This window comes from Schistocerca gregaria, chromosome 2 (genome assembly GCF_023897955.1).
Source record: "Schistocerca gregaria isolate iqSchGreg1 chromosome 2, iqSchGreg1.2, whole genome shotgun sequence".
In the NCBI taxonomy this organism is placed as follows: domain Eukaryota; kingdom Metazoa; phylum Arthropoda; class Insecta; order Orthoptera; family Acrididae; genus Schistocerca; species Schistocerca gregaria.
Window position 1 is genome coordinate 478,886,735 of NC_064921.1, and position 24,123 is coordinate 478,910,857.

The 24,123-nt window shown below is 43.7% G+C and overlaps 1 protein-coding gene across 1 annotated transcript in view; it reads right to left on the reverse strand.

The window, feature by feature from the left end:
* Window positions 1-24,123, reverse strand: part of LOC126327153 (BTB/POZ domain-containing protein KCTD5) — a 66,704-nt gene that overhangs the window by 13,995 nt on the left and 28,586 nt on the right. Inside the window, exon 4 of the mRNA XM_049995827.1 lies at window positions 23,073-23,198. Coding sequence (XP_049851784.1) covers window positions 23,073-23,198 — 126 coding nt within the window. The remainder of the gene's footprint in view (window positions 1-23,072; window positions 23,199-24,123) is intronic.

Here is a 24,123-nt window from a genome sequence, read left to right on the forward strand (position 1 = left end):
TCAATATTGGACATTGCTTTGCTGCATATAAGCTGATACTCTTTGAATGATACGCTCAGTCATTTCCATTGCATTGTGAGTTACACATACAATAAAATTTTAACTTGAAGATGTCATACGTAGGATATATTTAAGAATATCTACATCTACATCCACATCCACACTCCACAAGCCACCTGACAGTTTGTGTGGAGGGTACTTTGAGTACCTCTATCGGTTCTCCCTTCTATTTCAGTCTCGATTGTTTGTGGAAAGAAATATTGTCTGTATGCCTCTGTGTGGACTCTAATCTCTCTGATTTTTTCCTCATGGTCTCTTCGCGAGATATACGTAGGTGGAAGCAATATACTGCTTGCCTCCTCGGTGAAGGGATGTTCTCTAAGCTTCAACAAAAGCTCGTACCAAGCTACTGAGCATCTCTCCTGCAGAGTCTTCCACTGGAGTTTATCTATCATCTCCGTAACGCTTTCCCGATTACTAAATGATCCTGTAACGAAGCGCGCTGCAGTGGGCGAACAAGCGTATTGTAATCTACTTCCTTTGTTTTCGGATTGCATTTCCTTAGGATTCTTCCAATGAATCTCAGTCTGGCATCTGGTTTACCAATGATCATATAAAGTTAATCATTCCATTTTAAATCACTCCTAATGCCTACTCCCACATAATTTGTGGGATTAAATGCTTCCAGTTGCTGACCTGCTATATTGTAGCTAAATGATAAAGGATCTTTCTATGTATTCGAAGCATATTACACTTGTCTACATTGAGATTCAATTGCCATTCCCTGCACCATGCAACAATTCGTTGCAGATCCTCCTGCATTTCAGTACAATTTTCCCTTTTTACAACCTCTCCATATACCACAGCATCATCCGCAAAAAGCCTCAGCGAACTTCAGATGTAATCCACAAGGTCATTTATGTATACTGTGAATAGCAATGGTCCTATGACACTCCCCTGCGGCACACCTGAAATCACACTTACTTTGGAAGACTTCTCTCCACTGAGAATGACATGCTGCGTTCTGTTATCTACGAACTCTTCAATCCAATCACGCAATTGGTCTGACAGTCCATATGGTCTTACTTTGTTCATTAAATGTGTGTGGGGAACTGTATCTAATGCCTTGTGGAAGTCAAGAAACATGGCATCTACCTGGCAACCCGTGTCTATGGCCCTCTGAATCTCATGGACGAGTAGCATGAACTGGGTTTCACATGATCGTCTCTTTTGAAACACATGCTGATTCCTACAGAGTAGATTTCTAGTCTCCAGAAAAGTCATTATACTCTATCATAATACGTGTTCCAAAATTCTACAACTGATCAATGTTAGAGATACAGGTCTATAGTTCTGCACATCTGTTCGATGTCCCTTCTTGAAAATGGGGATGACCTGTGCCATTTTCCAATCCTTTGGAACGCTACACTCTTCTAGGCACCTATGGTACACCGCTGCAAGAAGGGGGGCAAGTTCCTTCACGTACTCTGTGTAAAATCGAACTAGTAGCCCATCAGGTCCAGTGGCCTTTCCTCTTTTGAGCCATTTTGTTGTTTCTCTATCCCTCTGTCGTCTATTTCAATATCTACCATTATGTCATCTGTGCGACAATCCAGTGAAGGAACTACAGTGCAGTCTTCCTCTGTGAAACAGCTTTGGAAAAAGACATTTAATTTTTCAGCCTTTAGTCTGTCATCCTCTGTTTCAGTAGCATTTTTGTCACAAAGTGTCTGGACATTTTGTTTTGATCCACTTACCACTTTGATATAAGACCAAAATTTCTTATGATTTTCTGCCAAGTCAATACACAGAACTTTACTTCCGAATTCATTGAACGCCTCTCGCATAGCCCTCCTCACACTACATTTCGTTTCGCGTAATTTTTGTTTGTCTGCAAGGCTTTGGCTATGTTTATGTTTGCTGTGAAGTCCCCTTTCCTTCCGCAGCAGTTTTCTAAATCGGTTATTGTACCAAAGTGGCTCTTTTCCATGTCTTACAATCTTGCTTGGCACGTACTCATCTAATGCATATTGTATGACGGTTTTCAACTTTGTCCACTGATCCTCAAAACTATCTGTACTTGAGACAAAACTTTTGAGTTGAGCCGTCAAGTACTCTGAAATCAGCTTTTTGTAACTTTTGCTATGTGATAGCAATAAAAGTGAAGTTCCTGACGAACAACTTTAATTAATTAAATTGTGTGCCTCTGGAGTATTGTCTTAGTCATGTGACTGGTTTCGTGATTTCCTGACAGAAAGATCACTGTATGTAGTAATCCATGGAAAATCATCGAGTAAACAGAACTGATAGAAGTGATATCTCGTGTTTGCAAGGAAGTGTTATAGACGCTCCTCTGTTCCTGATCTTAACAAACGATTTAGCAGACAATCTGAGCAGCCCTCTTAGACTGTATGCAGACGATGCTGTGATCTACCGTCTTATAAAGACATCCAGAGACTAAAACAAATTAGAAAACAACTTAGCCAAGATATCTGTATGGTGAGAAAAGTGACAATTCAATCTAAATAATGAAAAGTTTGAAGTCATCCGCATGCTAAAAGGAATCCACTAAATTCAGTTTACAGGATAAAACACACTATTCTAAAGCCTGTAAATTCGACCAAACACTTAGGGATTACAGTTTCTAATAGCTTAAAATGCAACTGTTACATGGATAACAGTGTGTGGAAAGAAAACCAGAGGCTTCGATTAATTGTTGGAACACTTAGAAAATGCAACAGATCCTCTATAGAGACTACTTACACTATGCTTTTCTGCCTTCTGGGGTATTGCTCTCAGGTGTGGGATCCACAGCAGATAGATTTGACCGAAAAAGTTCAAAGAAGCGCAGCTTGATTTGCATTTTTGCGAAATAGGGGCGAGACTGCCACAACGTAAATACATGAATTAGGGTGGCAATCATCAAAGTAATGGTGTTTCTCATTGTGACAGGATTTCCTCATGACATTTCAGTTGCCAGCTTTCTCCTCAGAGTGGGAAAATACTTTGTTGGCGCCCACCTACAAACGGAGGAATGTTCATCATAATAAAATAAAAAGAATTAGAGTCTGCATGGAAAGATAAAAGTGTTTTTGTTTCCTGAGTGCTGTTCGAGAGGGGAACAGCTGAGAAATAGCATGAAGGTGGTTCTATGAATGCTCTGCCAGGCACTTAATTGTGAACTGCAGAGTAATCATGTAGATGTAGATGCTTCACAAGCAGTCGAAGAGATTTACATCTTGCATTTATAACTTTTTCAAATTTGAATCTGAAACAGATACTTCTATTTCCGACATGTTCAAGACTCAAGAACGAACTGCTGAAGCATGTGTCATCCAGAAAACTGTACCGAGAATGGTAAACAAAAGTGACAGAGCTGTACATAGAACAGTAAACAAAAGCATCAGAGCTGTAGAAAACTAAGGAAATTTTATTTTTGTGTTGCCTGATCATCATCGAAATCGCAAGAAACCTGTAACACAAAGAGATGGTTTTGACAACGATGTTTTAAAGTGCTCAGTGTTTGAAATGTATATAAGAAGGGAATACCCTACATCAAAAAACTTTGTTTATGCCTGAGCAAATTGGCTTCATTACAAGTGCTTCTTCAATGGAAAGAATTATAAAATATGTTGGCTTTAAACGTGTTAAGAAGAGAGTTTTTAATTGAAAGAAGTGACAAAAAAGTAGCAAAAATCATGTCCGTTATAAAGATACGTGTTACAAGAGGAGGAGGAGGAGGAGGAGGTAGTTCTACAGTGTATTACCGTGATGAAAGATGAGTAAATCACCATGAATACTTGCTGGAAAATGAGTGTTGGTACTGACAGTTTTAAAGTTCCCTTAGGAAAAGGTTCTCGGATACTAATTTTGTTTCCTGGCTCTTCTTCTGATTTGTTTCTTGAGAGTAAACTTTATTTAGATGGAAGAAAAACAGTAGTGACTACCATTTGGAAGTGAACACCGTCACTTTCAAGAAAGTATTCACTAACAATTCTTGCCATACCTAACTTCGAAGTCATTCACTGTAATTACTGTGCCAGTCATCATCCATCTATTACTGAGAAATGGCCAAGTATGAACACCAGGAAAGGGGAGATTGTGCTCTGGCTGAAAAATTAAAATATTCCGGACAATATAAGCCAGACTCATGCTGAACTCTAGCAGCTCGTTAATTCATAAAAGTCACATGACAGACTGTACAAATCTGATGTGACTTCTGAAATTTTCCCGGCGTATTTGTTCTTCTAATAATTTCCGGGTATGCAGCCGGATCCCGTCGACATTCTGCCACGATATTTCGGCCCAGAGACGTCCGGCCATCATCAGGTGAGTACACAACTACTGAAGAGCCCAGGTGCAGTCGCGGTATTTATACCGATTTTCGCGCACGTGTTGACATGCGCGGCATAGCCGAGTTGTACGTGCTGCCCTCGGTGGTGAAAGTAAAAGATCATCTAGTCATTGAGTATCGAATGACGCTGTCTATTCCGCTGTGAATGTATAACTTTAATAACAGGATTCCAAGTTTTATCCAGTTGAAAGCCGTTGTCACGATTTATAAGATTATCGGCAAGACGTATTTCCACTGATTCCTTGATTACGGAATCCCAAAATCCGGAAACCGGAGCTAAAATTTTTGTTCCATTGTATTCCATTGAATGTCCCAATGAAATACAGTGCTCTGCTACTGCCGATTTTGACGGTTGCCGCAGACGGGTGTATCTTTCATGTTCTGTACATCGTTCATGGACAGTTCTTGTCGTCTGGCCAATATATGCAGAGCCACATTCACAGGGAATTTTGTAGACGCCTGCTTTCTTCAGTTGTAAATCGTCTTTAACGGATCCAACCAGGGCCCGGTTCTTTGCTGGTGGACGGAAGATAACCTTGATTTTATTCTTCTTCAGTAATCGGCCTATTTTCGACGACACATTCCCGGCGTATGGAAGAAACGCAGTTGATTTAAAGTCGTCATCAGCGTCCTCAGTGCGCTGCTTCTTGTTATGACAGTTGCGCATGGCCTTTCTTATTTGGCGTGAAGTGTAGCCATTCTCTTTAAAAACCTTCTCCAAGTGTTCTAATTCTGCGTGGAGGTTTTCATCGTCCGATATTACATGCGCTCGATGTATTAAGGTACTGAGAACGCCGGCTGTTTGTGCTGGGTGGTGGCAGCTTGACGCCTGGAGATACAGATCTGTGTGAGTCGGTTTCCTGTACACAGAATGTCCTAATGACCCATCATTTTTACGGCATACTAGCACGTCTAGAAATGGTAAAGTGCCATCTTTTTCAATCTCCATCGTGAAATATCGTGGCAGAATGTCGACGGGATCCGGCTGCATACCCGGAAATTATTAGAAGAAAAAAAAAATGTACAAATCTGACTTTCTTGCATGTGAATGTGGTCATACAGTTTTGCGTCTACACACATATTACTGTCAGTATAAACCGATAGAATTTGCGTACAAGTTACAAGTCATGTGGAGGGCGGGAGGGGGCGGGGGGGGGGGGGGGGGGCATTTAAGTTAACAGACACTGAAAAGCTTGAGATTGAAGCAATAGACAGCATTCCCCTTCAGCATGGGCACACTGTGGGTCACAGAGGGAAGTTTCAAAAATAAGACTTTCGTAAGGAGGTGAAGGTGGGTAAAAGTCTTGAACATATCCTAATTTTACAATGAGATGCTTTGGACATGGACTCAGATATTAAATGGTATTAAGGTGTAGACTTTGAAAAAAAAAAGTAATGATCTTTCTTGGTTTTAAAGACTCATGGTTTAAAAACATTTTTATCAACATATCAATTGCATACACTGTAAATGAGAACTTCCTAGCTACTATTGGTTGGGAATATATATCCTGTGAAGCATTCAGACTATAATGTTCAACACACTTCCTACGGAGAAGTTAAGCTCTTCCCTGCCTGTTGTATTACCTGTGAGAATGCAGCTGGATAAATTCATCAAAAACTCCAGTATTTCAACATGTAAACCCACTGTCATTTTCATGGCATGAATTGGAAAATGCCTTAAAATGAAAGGGAAGGTTACGCATGTAATGTTGAACGAGTTAGTTTAAACTCATAATGCCTGTTGACACCAAAAGATATAACAACATACTGATAAAATGTGGTGTGTGTGTGTGTGTGTGTGTGTGTGTGTGTGTGTGTGTGTGTGCGAGCCTGTCCTCCCCCCCCCCAGCACCCCCCCCCCCCCCAGGCCCGCCCCCCCCCCCCCCCCCCCAAGGTAAGTCTTTCCACTCCCGGGATTGGAATGACTCCTTACCCTCTCCCTTAAGACCCACATCCTTTCGTCATTCCCTCTCCTTCCCTCTTTCCTGATGAAGCATTGCGTTGCAAAAGCTTGAAATTTGTGTGTGTGTTGGTGTATTTTTTATTGTCTCTATTAATATACTTACGCTTTCTCGTTTGGTAAGTTACAGCATCTTTGTTTTTATATATAATAACATACTGACAATTTTATGATAGTGTTTTGCACTCGTGTTTGCAACCAGTAATTCTTTTTTACACATAGTGGTTTACACTGAACAGCAGTGAAACACACCCACATACGCACATTATACACATTTAACCAATTATATGGAGTAGAAGCAGTTGTCAAACAAATACAATGATTTCCATTTGAATTTGAAGTTTGTTTTGTTACATATTACATTTTTACATATAACACAGTCCAAATCACAATAAATGGCAATTATTGCAACTATTTTTATTGTTTTGAGAAGTACAGATCTTGATGTCTTCACAAAGCTGTATCAGCTGTTCTTGCCTTCCAACATGACACAGACAATTGCTGTGGAGCAGTGGACACAACCTCAAGACTCAAATGTAAAATTGCTCTCATGTAGATGAATGATAAGAATCGGTTTTGAAATGTTTTATTCCCTCATAGATCTGAACACACGATACGATGTACCAATGGCTAATGTACACGGTTGTTCAGCAACACGAACTTCATTTGCCCATTCTCTGCTGCCACACATGCGCAAATCTCATCCCCTCCATGCCTCCCTATCGTTCCACCTCTATGTGCGGAACTGAGATCTTATGCAAAGCAGGCTACAGTTGCAGTATAAAAATGTGCAAAGCAAAGATGTCTCTGTCACCAGTTACAGACTAAAAAAGCACGTGAACAGTCTCAAAACTATATTTCACGGGAAGTGGCGAAAAAAATTGTGTCCAAGAGAGCGGTTAAGTGTGCATAGCACTGGGGTTTTCTTTTTGTCCGTTAAACGAAACTACACACATAACTGTCACCATTTAGTAAATTAGTAGCGTTTTGCTGCAGTCGTCTGATGAAGATCTGAGCACCAGATATGCACTTTATAAATCCTTACATGAATATATCCAAAGCAATGAGGTCCACATTTTAAAAAATTTAGGCAAAATCCAAATCCTTGGCTAGCTGTGAAGAATATCAACAACCTTCAAGACAATATAAGCGAAATATAAAGTACGAGCATTTTAGTGGGTCAACTACACTCGATGAAGTTGTAGAAAATCAAATACCTGGAGAACACTTTGAATTCCAGGCATTTATTTTAATAAATGACAATGTAATGGCTGCATTAGCTGAAACCCATGGAAAAATACCATCACCTGACTAATGTTTTTTGGAATATTATGGGACTTTAAATCTCTTATAACAGAAGAGATCTTGAAAAGAACACCTAATATTGTGAATGCTTACCCAGATGATTTAGAATAGTCGCTAAGCGACGAACTGGTACAGTTCGCCGAGCTGCCTAAAATGAATATCGCTGCTGCCATTGACAGCAAAAAAAAAAAAAAAAAATAAGCTTTCGAACTACAAACTTACAAATTTTTACTGAAAAATTCGTTAGGATCGTGTTTCCCAAATGTAGAAATAGTCTTATGCATTTACTTAGCTTTAATGATCACAACTGCAGTGGAAAATGTTCTTTTCCAACGTTAAAGCACATTAAAAATGAACTGTGAAATACGATGGGACAGGAACGCCTAAATGACCTCAGTATACTGAAGACTGAATACAATTTGCTCAGAGACATTGATCTAACTTGCATTATTTCTAAATTTGCCGAAATTAAATCAAGACAAGTTTATTTGTAACAATCTTATTTTATTTTATATCCTAAACCACACGACCTAAGAAAACCAGGGGCCCATTGTCAGAATTTGCTATGGGTCCCGCACTTGCTTAATCCGGCACTGCACTTTTGTTAATGATGTAAAAGGTAACTGGCCATTTCCCAACACCCTACTATCACAACTGTACCTTAAAACATGCAGTTTTGTGGGTTCTTTCATTATATGTTCACCTTGAAAATAGCAAAAATGTATAGTATACATGGCAAAATAAACTGACAGCTATGAAATACGGTGAAAACTGCTGGATTACAACATCTAGAATGTTTGCAACATCTCGGATGTTTGTTTTCAACCTACAGCCAATATCTGTACAGCATTATGACGTAACACTAAAGCATGTAGAGTGATAAACAACAAGCTTACTTGGTGGCTTATTCCAAAATACAACTGATGTGATCAGTGTATAGTAAACAGAGCGAGCATGGCTTCCACTTAGGTTTAATTTATATAGTTACACCTTGTACACCCTTCAATACCTGCTCGGAGCCCGACAACAGAATCCGGAATGTATTGTACCTCCACTGACAGCAGCTAATATAGGCTACAGGCTACTTCATTTGCTATGTACAGCACCCACAATTAACAGGACATGTTCGGTGAACAGTTGTGCAATGGCTTGTTCATCTTTGTTGAAGTCCTTCATGGTGTTTAATGTGTTGTGAAGGCAGACAAATTGTGATAAATGTAATGGAGAGCTGGGGCAGAGGAACACTGGAATCACAGTTGACTTGACTTCATACCATATTCATTGGTATAAATAAGTATCACATACCAAATAAAACTTGTGTGTGTATATGTGCTTTCACGAAACATGCCGTGTTTATACTACAGCAAGTGATGAGTTCGGAGTGCAAACGGCGCACTCTGGCAATACTGCAGAATACTCCATTTCAGTCAGTCATCAAAATGAACAAGGACAAGTTTACAAGCAAGACACTAGATGTCCTGCATTCACGTCACCAGAGTATGCTACACTACCATTGGCTACAAAAGGAAAATGCACACCCCCCTACATATTAGATTCCATCATCTTTCACCATACTTCACAGTTTTCAGTTTAATTCACCATGTTCATAAATTTTTGCTTTTTGCTGGGAGGAGCACAAAGGAAAGATCTCTCAAAAACACATTTTTATGCATAATTTGTGGTCATAGCATCTCGGAAAATAGCTCAATTACCTTGTGCCCAGACACTAATTTCAATTTTTTGATAAGTTTTTACTTGCCATTACACATCTGTGATTTCTTAAGAACTGATGAAACTCATTATCACAAGTAATTATATAAACATTGTTTTGTGCATTTACTTGCCTTCACTTATACAGGTTATACACAACAAACTGGAGAGGAATACAATTTTAATCATAGATGCCAAATCCATATGATTTTGCTTATATTTTTGGTGTTTTAACATTTTCTTTGATTCTGCATTTCAGACAGTTTTGCATTTTTAAATCTGGACTACACAAAATGTAAAAATAGGTTTTTTTTTTGTGGTTTTAGGGCGCACAACTACAATGGTCATTAGCGCCCTGACTAATTTAGGAACGTACCGCGAGGCACAAGGTTAAAACAGCAACTAAAAGGGGCAACACTATAAAAGACGTATTAACAGGCATAGGATTAAAAAACTACAGCATAATCAAACGTCCTTAGACAGGTGTGTCAAGTTGATAAAACGAAGAACATGGGCAGCAGCTCCTGGGTCATCCGCTAAAATGGCATCCAGAGTACATGGCAGGCCAAGATAAAGACGCAGCGTAGTAAAATACGGACAGGACGTTAAAATGTAGCGGACCGTCAGCAATTGCCCACATGGACAGAACGGCGCCGGCGCTGCCGTCAGCAGATGGCGATGGCTGAACTGGCAGTGTCCAATTCGTAGCCGGGCCATAACGACCTCCTCCCGCCGAGAAGGACGTGAGGAGGACGTCCAAGCTGCGGGAAGAGGTTTCAAGGCTCGAAGCTTGTTGTCCCTAAGTGCAGCCCAATCGGCATGCCACAGCGATAAAATGCACCGACAAATGACCGTGCTACAATCTGATGAAGGGACACAACAAGAAGCCATCCAAGGCTGGAGGACCGCAGCCTTGGCCGCGGCATCTGCAGCTTCGTTCCCAGGGATACCGACATGGCCAGGAACCCACATAAAGCTAACTGGAGACCCGTCGTCCACCAGCTGCTGAAGAGAGCGTTGGATCCGGTGCACGAAAGGGTGAACCGGATACAGATCACTGAGGCTCTGGAAGGGGCTCAGAGAATCGGAGCAGATGACATAAGCAGAATGTCGGTGGCGGCAGACGTAAAGAACAGCCTGGTAGAGGGCAAAGAGCTCAGCTGTGAAGATCGAACAATGGCCATGTAGCCGGTATTTCAAATTTTGTGCCCCGACAATAAAAGAACACTCGACCCCGTCATTGGTCTTAGAGCCATCTGTATAAATGAAAGTCATATTAATGAACTTCGAACGAAGTTCGACAAAACGGGAGTGGTATACTGAACTGGGGGTAACCTCCTTTGGGAGCGAGCGGAGGTCAAGGTGAACGCGAACCTGAGCCTGGAGCCAAGGTGGCGTGTGGCTCTCTCCCACTCTAAAGGTTGCAGGGAGTGAAAAATCAAGGTGTTGAAGGAGGCGAAAAAAGCTAACTCCAGGGGGTAGCAGGATAGAGACATATAACCCGTATTGGCAGTCGACAGAGTCGTCAAAAAAGGAACGATACGATGGGTGGTCGGGCATTGACAGTAGCCGACAGGCGTAACGACGAAGCAGTATATCATGCCGGTAGGTGAGTTGCAATTCACTGGCTTCAGCATGAAGACTCTCGACGGGACTAGTATAAAACGCTCCGATCGCAAGCCATAAACTCCGATGTTGTATGGAGTTGAGGCGGCGTAAGATGGACGGCCGTGCAGAGGAGTATACAAAGCACCCATAATCCAGCTTGGAGCGGACGATCAACCGATATAGGCGAAGTAGTATGGTTCGATCCGCTCCCCACGACGTGCCACTGAGAACACGGAGGACATTTAGAGAACGGATACAACGGGCAGCCAAATATGACACATGTGGAGACCAACTAAGTTTCCTGTCAAATGTAAGACCTAAAAATTTTGTTGTCTCCGCGAATGGGAGAGCAACGGGGCTGAGTCGTAAGGATGGTGGGAGAAACTCTTTGTAGCGCCAGAAGTTGATACAGACTGTTTTCTCGGAAGAAAAACGGAAGCCATTGGCAACACTCCAGGAGTGAAGATGGTCAAGAGAACGCTGAAGACAGCGCTCCAGGAAACAAGTACGCTGGGCGCTGCAATAGATGGCAAAATCGTCCACGAAAAGGGAACCTGATACATCATCTGGGAAGCAATCCATTATTGGATTGATCGCTATGGCGAAGAGAGCGACACTCAAAATGGAGCCCTGTGGCACCCCATTCTCCTGGCGAAAGGTTTCTGACAGGACAGAACCCACACGTACCCTGAACTGTCAATCCATTAAAAAGGAACGAATATAAAGAGGAGGCGATCGCGAAAGCCTCATGTATGCATGGTGTGGAGAATGCCCGCCCTTCAACAGGTGTCGTAAGCCTTCTCCAAATCAAAGAACACAGAGACGGTCTGGCGCTTCCGCAAGACGTTATTCATAATGAAGGTCGACAAGGTAACCAGATGGTCAACAGCAGAGCGGCGCCTACGAAATCCACATTGTACATTGCTAAGTAGGTGTCGAGATTCGAGCAGCCAAACCAAACGAGAGTTAACCATTCGCTCTATCACCTTACAGACACAGCTGGTAAGCGAGATGGGTCAATAACTGGAAGGCAAGTGCTTGTCCTTCCCCGGCTTAGGAATCGGTACAACAATAGACTCGCGCCAGCATGCGGGAACATGTCCCTCAATCCAGATGTGATTGTAAGTACGAAGAAGGAAACCTTTACCCGCAGGAGAAAGGTTCTTCAGCATCTGAATATGAATAGAATCAGGCCCCGGAGCAGAGGACAGTGACCGGGCAAGTGCATTTTCGAGTTCCCGCATGGTGAATGGGGCATTGTAGTTTTCACAATTCGAGGAGTGGAAATTAGATGGCCGAGCCTCCTCTGCCTGTTTTCGGGGGAGGAAGACAGGGGGGTAATGGGTGGAGCTCGAAACCTCTGCGAAAAAGCGTCCGAAGGCATTGGAGACATCCTCAGGGGCCACAAGGACGTCATCCGCGACCATCAAGCCAGAAACTGGTGAGTGGACCTTAGTGCCAGATAGCCGGCGCAGGCTACCCCAGACAACAGAAGAAGGAGTAAAACTGTTGAAGGTGCTTGTGAAAGCAGCCCAGCTGGCTTTCTTGCATTCTTTAAAAATATGACGACACTGCGCACGTAATCGTTTATAATTGATACAATTCGCCACTGTAGGGTGGCGTTTAAAGGTGCGTAAAGCACGTCGACGAGCACGTAAGGCGTCTCTACATGCTCCGGTCCACCAGGGGACCGGTACGTGGCGTGGAGGAGAAGTAGTGTGAAGGATGGAATATTCAGCAGCAGTGAGAATGACTTACGTGAGGTGTACGGCCTGATTATCGCAGCTTGTGAAGGTTTGATCCTGAAAGGTCGCCCTGGAAGAGAAGAGCCCCCAGTCTGCTTTGAAGATGTTCCAACTAGTTGAGCACGGAGAGGGGGTATGATGCAGGAGATGGATAACACACGGGAAGTGGTCGCTCGAATATGTATCAGAAAGCGTATACCACTCAAACCGGCGTGCAAGTTGGGTAGTACATACAGAGAGGTCTAAATGGGAATAGGTGTGAGAGGTGTCTGCAAGGAAAGTAGGGGCGCCAGTATTGAGGCAGACAAGATTGAGCTGGTTGAAAACATCTGCTAACAGGGAGCCCCTCGGACAGGATGCTGGAGAGCCCCAAAGAGGATGGTGAGCATTGAAGTCTCCAGTTAACAAAAATGGTGCAGGGAGCTGAGCAATAATTTGCAGCATGTCTGCCCTGGTAACGGCACACGACGATGGAGTGTAAACGGTACAGATGGAAAATGTAAAATTGGAGAGAGTAATGCAGACGGCAACTGCCTGGAGGCCGGTGTGCAATATGATGGGATCATAGTAGATATCATCCCGGACCAGCAACATAACCCCTCCACGAGCCGGAATACCTGCCACAGGGGGTAAGTCAAAACGCACAGAGGTGTAGTGTGCCAAGGCAATTCGATCACATGGGCGTAGCATCGTTTCCTGGAGGGCTACGACGAGCCGACGGTGCAAGCGGAGCAAATGCTGCGAATATTCCAGTGAATAAGTGCCACTGTGAGAAGAAGAAGATGCAAGAAGGGGTCATCTCGAAGGCCGCTGAGGGCCCGGCTTCGAGTGAGCACTGCCGCCGCTAGCAGGAGGCGGACAAGTCATCATCCATTTGTTCTATAGGTTCATCGGCCATCTTGTGAAGATGGCCGGGAGGGGGAGCTTCCTCCACTGGTGAACGGCCAGATGTTCGGCTACCAGTGGTGCAGCCAGGCGAAACGGATGACGGCCTGGGGCGGCAACCGCTGGGGGGGCGCAGGAAGAAAAATGCGCCGTGGCGGGGAAGGAGAACTGTGCTTCCTATGACCCTTCTTGGAAGGTCGTTTTGTGGAAGGATTGGTCAATGGCTGAGGGTTCGAGGTACGTAGAAGGTCTGCACGAGACGGTTCTTTCTTGAAGGCCCGTGCTTCTGACTTCTGGGTCTTCGTCCTGGCAGAAGCTGATAAAGGTGCTTGTGTCGGAGGGGCGACGGGAGGAAGAGGAGACGTCAACCGGGCGATCTTAGCACTGGCCGAACGGACGACCGTAGTGCTGAAGGTCAGACCGCATGTCTGCGTCGCCACCTCCCTGGTAGTCCGAGGAGAGGCGAGGACAGTACTGTACTTCCCCACTGGGAGCAACCTGGGCTTCCTACTAGCGAATAGCTTGCGAGCAGCCGAGGTGGAGACTTTCTCTTTGACCCGAATTTCTTGGATACAGCGTTCTTCCTTGTAGACGGGACAGTCGCGGGAGGACGCTGCATGGTCACCGCGACAGTTCACACAACGAGGAGACGGAGGTGGACAGTCACCCTCATGGTCATCCCTGCCACAAGTCACACATGTAGCCGCATTGGAACAAGAATGGCAAGTGTGATTAAAATGCTGACACTGGTAGCAGCGTGTAGGGGCCGGGACATAGGGGCAAACAGAAATAACCTCGTGGCTGCCTTGATGCGCAACGGCAGCTGAACACTATCAAAGGTCAAGAAAAGTGTCCGGGTATGTACAAGGTCATTGTTGACCTTTTTCATGACCCTATGGAGAGCCGTCACGACCTGCTCGGCGAGGAAAGACCGAATCTCCTCGTCAGTCAATCCATCGAGTGATCTAGTATAGACCACACCACGAGACGAATTCAAAGTGCGGTGAGCCTTCACCCGGACAGGGAACGTGTACAGGAATGTGGCCCGAAGCAGTTTTTGTGCCTGAAAGGCGCTATCAGTTTCTAGTAACAAGGTACCATTACGCACCCTGGTACAAGACTTGACAGATCCGGCTATGGCATCTACGCCCTTCTGGATAACGAAAGGGTTGACAGAGGAAAAATCCTTTCCGTCCTCAGATCGAGAAACTACGAGGAACTGTGGGGGCAGGCAGTAGTACTTTTGTCACTGGTGGCTGGTCAAGTTTCCGTTTGTGGGCAGAAGTCGAGAGAGAAGAAGAAGAGAAATCCATTGCGGAGGAATCCCCCATGATTGCCAGCGTCTCCGATGGCGCGCTCCTTCCTTGTGGGGACCCTCTCAGAGGGCACTCCCGCCTTAGGTGATTGTTCACACCTCAGGTCACACCTCCCAAGAAACAGACGGAGGGACCGGCCTTCAGGCACGCACAAGGAGGAAGGAAGAAGAGGAAAAAGAAAGGAGAGAGGGAAAGAAAGGACAGACTGTCTCAAACACCGAAGCGGAGACCAGAGAAGGAGAAGGCGAGGACAAGAAGGCGAGGACAAGAAGGCGAGGACAAGAAGGCGAGGACAAGAAGGCGAGGACAAGAAGGCGAGGACAAGAAGGCGAGGACAAGAGTAAGTAAGACAGTGAGATGGAGAACAAAAAAAGGAACCAACCAAAGGAAGGAAGAAAGAAACCAGAAGAAGTGAAAAACCAAAATGAACGCAAATATAGGTCGTGAATCCGCCCGTCTCCGGAAGCAGGTGCTAACTACCCCCTTGAGGGGGAGGCACTCCTTTTAGTCGCCTCTTACGACATGCAGAAATACCGCGGGTCTATTCTAACCCACGAACCCGCAGGGGGGGGGGGGGGGGGGGGGGTAAAGGTAGGTGTTTCACTGTAATCAGGAAGCTCAATTCTGCTTGTCATCCCCTTAGAAGCAGCTACCATTACGTTGGCCTTCAGTGTGTTAGTTTTTGCAGTGTATTTTCTTTCTGTGTTGTGGAACTATCTTTCCGAGCCTTGCACCTAAAGTAAAAAAAATTATTTACTTAGAATAAGCCAACAGTGAGTGCAATGGGGAACATAACACCCACCACATACCAAAGGTACCACACCCAACATTGCCCAGAAAAGACTAGCGCATGGAGAGGGCACAAGAACCACAGGAAACCAGAGGAACAGCCAACATGGCTGAGGGGACCTCCTTAGAGACAGTGATGAAAATCCCCTTCACAGTTAAACCATAAAACCAGGTCACCAACTGAAGCATCGGCTGCTAACACTAGCGAGTCAGGAAGATAAAGAGTCTGCCGCAAAACAGCTTGGTTAGGCCAGTCCAGCAAAATGTGGAACATCCTCAAACGGACACCACAATGCAGTGGGGTCAAGTGTATGAAATACGTTTACATATATGTGCGTGGCTCGAAGACTTCTTAAATAATAAAACCCAGTATGTTGTCCTCGAGGGCAACTGCTCATCAGAGAAAAAGTTTCACAGGAGTGCACTAGGTAAGTATGATAGTACTGCTGTTGCTCTCTATATACATAGATGATTTTGCTGACAGGATGAGCAGAAATAGGTGTACATCCTCGCAATGGAGGAGATGATCACGAGTCCATCAAGTATGGCTGATGTGGAGCCGGCAAAGGACGGTATAGTCCTTGAAAGAGACCCACGTGGGGGACCTTCACAAATTTGGGTTCTCCTTTACCCCCGCAGTTTGTTCAGTAAAATCATGCCATTCCGTATTCCAAATCCTTAGAACTTGACAGCTTAATACTAACTGAAGATCCAATTCCATAATAACAATCACAAAAGGCAGCATGCAGATAGCCAATTTGGCCAGCCTGTCAGTGAGTTCATACCCCGGGATTGCAAAGTGACACAGAGTCCCAACAAAGACCACAGAGCATCCACACTGTTCAAGGGCAAAATGAGAATCCTGGATACTCAGTGCGAAGGGATGGCAAAGGTAAGAATGGTCAAAAACCTGTAAAATGCTCAAACAGTTCTTAAGAGGAAAAAGGACTCACCAGTGCAGCAACAGATATGCTTAAAAGCATGAGAGATGACTACCAACTCAGCAGTGAAAACACTGCAGCCTTCTAACACATAGTGGATTTCATTACACCCTGCATGGGCGCAATCAAAGCCAGCAAGACCAGCAACCACTGACCCATCAATATAGACTACTTCTGAATCCCAAAACATGCCAAGAATGAAGAAGAATTGGGGGGCGGAGGGCCTCAGGATGGGCTGAAACTTTCACACCCTGTGATAGATCAAGGGAAGAGGTGTTCAGAAAAAAGCAGCCAGATGTGGATGGTAATCCTAACACCAGACCTGGGCCACTGTATTGAAATGTGGGTTTCCATATTTGGAAAGAGGAGATGGTAGTCCAAGTGCTCCAGGGAGTAGCGGATATGAAACACATAAGCGATCAACTATTGTTGGCCCAGAACATGCAACAGTGGAGACCCTGCCTCTGATAGGAGGCAGATTATGGGACTAGACCAAAGGGTACCAGTTGCCAATCATTCCCCACAATTGTGTACTGAGTCCAGCACTTGTAATGCCGAAGTTGATGCCGAGCCATATGGGAGACTCCTGTAATCTAGATTGAACTGGATCTATGCCGTGTAGGACCATGAGAAAAAGCAGCCCATGTCCCAGTTGGTGTTGCGAAGGCATTGAAGAACACTGAGGTGTGACAAATGTGTCTGTGTTAGTTGACAAAGAAGGGGAAGCCCCATCAGCCAAGCACCACAGACTAGTCCCAAAAAACAATGAGAGTCCACCACATCAAAGGACTGGCCATCAAGGCACAGTTCCGAATAGACATGGACTGATCAGTGATGATAGAAATGCATAACACATGTCTTGGCAACCAAAAAAATGGATGCCAAGAGTGGTGTCCATGATTGCACTTGGCGTATTGCTCCCCACAGTCTGCGTTCAGCAACACCCACCACAGACAAATAAAAATAAATGCAAAAATAATATCAGCATATGAACAAAGAGGGGGACAATGTAGGCTCCAGAAGTGCCACCGTTATTGATAGCCACTAAAAGGTGAGGGGACACTCAAACCAGAACCCTGCAGAACCCCATTCTGCCTACAAATGAGAGGTACTTCAGAAGGCACCAACCTGTACCTGAAAGGTGTAACATGAAAGGAAGTACCGGATAAAAATTAGGTGTGAGCTGCAGAGGCCTGTAAGATGACAAGGATGTGGTGGCACCATGTGTTATCATAAACTTTATGTAGAGCAAAGAAGTCTGCAATAAGGTGCTAGTATCGGCAAAAACCGTTCACATAGTAGATTCCAGGAGGAATACATTATCTGCAGTACAATGGTCTCAGCGAACACCATCCCAGGTCAAAGTCAGAAGGTCTCAATATCCCAGGATCCAATAACAGCCTTTAACTCACCATATGTTCAAGTAACTTGCAGAGGACATTGGTTAAAATGATCAGACGACAGCAGTCCATCTGTAGAGGCGGTTTACCTGGTTTCAAAACTGGAATAACTGCACTTTCTCGTGACAGGGAAGCAAATCCCCTCTCACACCAGAGACGGCTTAAATGGACACTATATGAAGTTGGCTAGCCACCAATAAGTGTTGAAGCATTTGGTTGCGCACCTGGCGCGGTCCAGGAGCCACGTCCGGGCAGAGAGCAAGGACACTGATGAATTCCCACTCACTAAATGGGACACTGTAAAGCTCCAGTCAGCAAGGAATGAAAGATAAAGATAGTTGTTCCAGACGGTGTTTGAGAAGACAGAACTTCAGCAGATAGTGGATCAATGCTAAGGCCTGGGCTAAACACCAAGCAAAATGCTCAGCAACAGAGCCGAGGATGGTGAGGATTGTGAGGATTACTTCATTCAGGGAACTTCCCGGTACACCTATAGGAAGACAGCAACCAAAAATCCCCCTGATCTTTGCCCATATCTGAAAAGAGGATGAATGTGATCCTAAAGCAGTGAATATCTTCCCCTACAAATCCCGTCCTGGCACTTAACAAGGTAAGAGTCCAGGGCATGAAGCCATTTAAAGGTCAGGTGGTGGTTGAGAGATGGATGCTGTTTGCAGCACTGGAGAGCTTGACAGCGGTCTTTAATAGCCGCAGCAATTTCGGGAGTCAACCAAAAGAGAGAACCCATGGAAGAAGGAATTACCAAAGTGCTGCTGAAATGATAGCTACAGTCAAACTCTATACGGATTCATCAGTGCTATCGTGTGGTGCAGTGGTTGGGATGGCAGCCGAGCAAAAGGCATTAGGCATTCCAATCTGCGTCAGCAAAGGCCTACATGGGATGACATCCAGGTGAGTGGTGATGAAGAAAAGATAAGACAATTGGAAAATTATTGCTGTCACATAAATAGTGATGAATTCCCCACCGAATGAAGAGGAAGTATTCAAGGCTACAGATCGAAATATCAAAGGCTGAGAAAATGCCAGAGGGCACACTCAATTGTGTCCAGGGTTCAGTGTTGAGGAGGCAAAGATCAACCCCTGTCAGCAAGTCTTCAACAATCCTACCTTGGCCAGAGGGCTATGAGTGTTAAAATCCCTAATGAGAAATAAGGGGAGAGGGAGCTATCAAAGGAGGGCAGGAAGAGCGGGAATCGTAGGAGGCCAGTGAGATGGGGTAGGGAGTGTGGGGTGGGGGGAAGATATAGATTATGCATTGTTAACGAAGAGTCTAAATGACTTCGAACGGCTATGGCATCCAGCACAACATGACGAGGAACCCAGAAACTAATAATCTCCTCATGGACCAAACAGATACCACACTGAAGGCTTGCAAAGGGCAGGCCCATTTCTGGGCAGACTCGGCAGGCGAAATGAATACTGTGCCATTCTAATCTGCAGTTCCTCATCAGATCGACGACGGAGGTCCCTGCAGAAAATAATGCCTCGGGTCACATTTTAAGGACTGGTGAGGAGTAATGCTCTCTTGGATGTCTCCTAAGCACTCACAAGCACAAATGGAAACCAAGTGACTAGCACAAGAGGTTTTAATCAGTAGGGAATCACACTGCATTGAAAAACAGTGGGTTAGGTATGGGCCAATCTCCTTATCTCTGCTGGAACAAGCCAGCTGGCCTGGCCCTCTTCCCCGGGGGTTGGCCAAGGAAGAAAAGGTAGGATCAGAGACAGAACAATTGCTATCTGAATATAAGGCCATGGAAGAGTAGCCAGAAGTATGGAGCTTAGCACGCTTCATGTGCAGACCTTCCACTCTGGTACCAGCCGGAAGGGGGAGAAACCCACATTGGAAAGATTATGGAGGGATTCTTCCCCAAATGGCTTACACTACAGAAACAGAGTTTAGAAAGGGTTATCAAACCCCAAGGAGGATCAGAAAAAGCTGAACAAGGGAGATAGTGGAAACAGAAGACACAAAAATGAAAAGGAATAGCACAATCAATGCAATCATAAAGGGAAACACTGAGGGAAAAAGAGGGAGAGCTGGAGGAGAAAAATCTAGGATGGGTGGAGTGCGTATGGGGAAGGGAAAGCAGCCTGGGAGAGAAGAAATGCTGCAATAACTAGGGGCCCCATTTGTGCCACACACATACCCACAAAAGTGCTGTGGGCATGTGGGAGGGAGGGAGAAGAGGCAAAAAATTGAAAATCTCTACCAATTCAAAGAAAAATTAGAAAATAGAGAACAGATTATCTGATCATACAGATCCAGCAAAGTCCTGGATGAATAACAACAATATTGAAAGGCTAGAGTGCTACTAACCACATAGAAGAAACACTGAGTCATGAAAATGACTGCTAAAATATTAAGCTTAAAACACACACACACACACACACACACACACAGCTACTGTTCCCAGGTGCTGGAATCTGACTGACTGCAACTGTGTCTAATGTGAGCAGAAATTTGGTGTGGTGGATGGCAGACCTAAGAAGGTGGCATGGGGTGTGGGGAGGGGATGGGGATAACAGGTTATGGGCAGGGGAAGATGCTGCACTGCCTGTGGGAGCATGCAGGAATGTGATAGTGTCAGGATGGGACTGCTAGGTGCAGTGTCAGGAGTGGTGCAGCAGGGTAAACAAGACTAATTGGAGTGAGAGACAGAAAGTGTATGTAGGGCTGGAGTGGGAGCAGGGAAGGGGATAAGTGGGTGGAGGACGGGGACTAGTGTAGGTTGAGGCAAGGGGAGGGAGGGGGGGGGGCAGTGGGGGTGTAACAGGACCAAAGGATGTGTTGGAGGGAGAGCTCCCACCTTCACAATTCATAACAGCTGGTGTGGATAGGAAGAATCCAGATGGAGCATCACATTCTCTGTCAAGATTTCAACCCCTTCTCATTGTGCAGCTTGCTGCTCATATTAGACACAGTCACACTCATACTCCAGCTCCATCACCCAGAGATTGTGGTGGTTGGTTGGTTGGTGGGTGGGTGGGTGAGGGAGAGGGAGAGAGATATGTTTTGTGTGAATGTGCACACGCTTTGTTCATCAGTAAAAGGACTTTGTCCTAATGCTTATAGCACTCTTACCTTTTTCGTGTGCCTGTCTGTAACTAGACACCTCATCTATGCGATAGGTAGGAATCTGTCCTTTCTGTATTATTGTTATGTAGATACAGGGCTTGAGATGTTCATTGTAAAACTATAAGACAAGCAGTAATGTGATGTACAAAGGAAAACGAAATGATAACAGGGCATTATCGGCAGGGAAATCATGTCTCAGGTTGTTCGGCTGCCTCCTGCAAGTCTTTCTATTTCCTGGCACTACGTCGTCTTATGCATCTTTGTGATGAACGTGAGAGTAAATGATTAGGCCAACACAAACACCCAATTCACAAGGAAAGAAAATCTCGAGCCTAAGCACGTACTAAACCCTGGACCCACAGTCTACAAGCAGAACACTGAAACAAGTATTCAGTATAAGGGTTTCAGTAACTACTGATTATGTACATATTTTGTTTGTAAAGTAATTATAATCAAGTAAATGTTAATATTAAGCTACTAATAGCAGATAAATAGATCTATACTGTAACTAAGGAGGCTGCAGCTTTTTTCAAAGCAGTAGCTTTCTTTCTAATTTCCTCAATTACATTTAGATGGCATAATCATGAATAGTATTGCCTGTCTAGTGAGAGTTTATTGTTAGTGCAGTACACAGGTTAAGTTTCTATAATTTCCTCACCTTTTGTTAATGCATATATTGTCTCGTTCCACATCCCTGAAGTTCTCCTCCTTGATAGGTATTACGGAACATCATGGATAGATAGATGGATGGATGGATGGATGGATGGATGGATGGATGGATGAATGAATGAATGAATGGTTCAGTTACAAAATAAAATGTACTGCACGAAGAAACAGTTGTTTTTGAAAATGAAGGTCTTCCCTGAGCTACAGCATCGGTGGTGATACATACCACTCCACAGGAGTGACGCGTACCCCTATGTCATCCAGCAGACGAATGATACTTGCAATTTAAAACTATACAATAATCTGTCACAAGTAGGAGCACGGACATTGTGTAAGATTGCTAAGTTTATTTGCAAGCAGAAAGTCATTCCGAGGGGCAACAGGCTCCTTCAAGTTGGAGCAGTGATGAAAGTAACTTTGCAAGAGGAAATATCTGCTCATGCACGACATGATTCTGAGAAACACCTACCTACTCTGAAGAGGCACTATATAACTAATATAATCTCTCTCTCTCTCTCTCTCTCTCTCTCTCTCTCTCTCTCTCTTTTGTCTATACCTGCCAATTACTCAAAGCTTCTGCTATTCAGTGAGTTGTCATCAGTACACCTAAATTAAACAACAGAGAGATACTGGCATTGGCGGTCTTGTGTGCTTGAGGTGTGTTTGCTTGTGTGTATGGATAGTGTGTGTGTGTGTCTCTCTCTTTTATTGATGAAGGCAGTAGCCAAAGGCTTGATTTAAGTCTCTTTTAATTGTGCTCATCTGCAATTTAACGTGTCTCCTTCGCGGTATGTAGCAATCTGTCATTTTCTATATTGTTGTTACTACTAAATTATTCATATCGTATATATACTTTTGACAGTGAATGTTATGCTCTGTAAAAGATATATTTTGACAACTGTCCCAAGCTGCTGGGAGTGTCTGAAGACTGAATGAATGATTTCCATAGATTTCCAACCAATAGCTGGTGAGTAAATTATCCACACAATATAATATTGCCACTTACTGCATAAATCATGAAACCAAACAAAACTTGCTCACAATCAGGAAAAAACTTATCACGGGTGGGGGAATCATTATTCCCACAAAAACACTCAAGATACAGTGCAGGATGCCTTTATGAAATATGCCTCAAGTTAATCATCTCAGAAAAACTTGGACCAATGAAAATGAAAAGAAGAAATTAACTTAAAAGCCCATTTAACAATTTCTCACCCTCATCACTATACTTGTTTTGAGTAGTTTTATTTTTAAAGATGCACACAATGAAACATCAAGATATAACATATTTACCTTTGCCCTGTCTGTTGGTTCAGTCCCTTGAGAGTTCAGAGAGGCTCCATATTCCCTCGACACAACACACAAAAATTCTGCATGATCTTCATTACCATAATTATACTGTGACCCTATGTTGATAAGCTGCAAACAATCCAACACCAGAGTCTGAGCAAATGCATATCAATCTTTCAAATTCTTTATTTTACATGGCAATATTAAAAATCAAACTGTAGAATTATTAATAAAATATAATTCATAAACTATCTGTCACATATTCTTTATAAACTAACTTCAATATAGGTGTAAGCGCGTTCATAATGTAGGCTAATAATCACTAACTTTAATTTACTCAGTTGGGGGCTGTAGACAACAGAATAAAGATTTATGCCAGGGAAAAAAGGTAAGAAGTCACCAGGCACTGGTCACTCACCAGGCACTAGTTACTATTGCAGAAATCTATCAAATAACAACAATAAATGGTTGTACATTTACATATACGACCCTACTTTTCTTCATTCTTCATTAAATTGAATTTTCAGAGTACTGCTTTATAATTATGGGTTTATATATCCAATTATGAAAACAGGGCAGATTTTACTACACAATAAATTCCAAAATTTTTTTTCACATGTGGCAAATGTGATATGACAACTGAAGTTCACAGCGCTATGGGCAATATTCCAAGGATGGCAGCCTTATTTTTTTCTCACAATTACATTAAAAACTCCACATCTGCAGCTTCCCATGTCATAATGAATTAAATACAAACATCTGTATCAGACATGGAAATACAACACTAACATAAAATACCACACTCCTGTCAGGGTCCTTTCATTATATGAAATTTCATTTTTGATCTCAGATTCTTGGTGACTATTTCAGCGTAGGCTACTCAGCCACCAAATAAGTTGGTTCAAAAATTACATTATATAACTTTATCAGGATGAAGTCACAAGCCAAACAATTGTTTTATTGAATTGACAGCCATACACACCATCTAATCACTACAGCAACAATTCATGCTCAAGTTTGAACATTTCCATACACACACGTTGGTCAGTTAGCA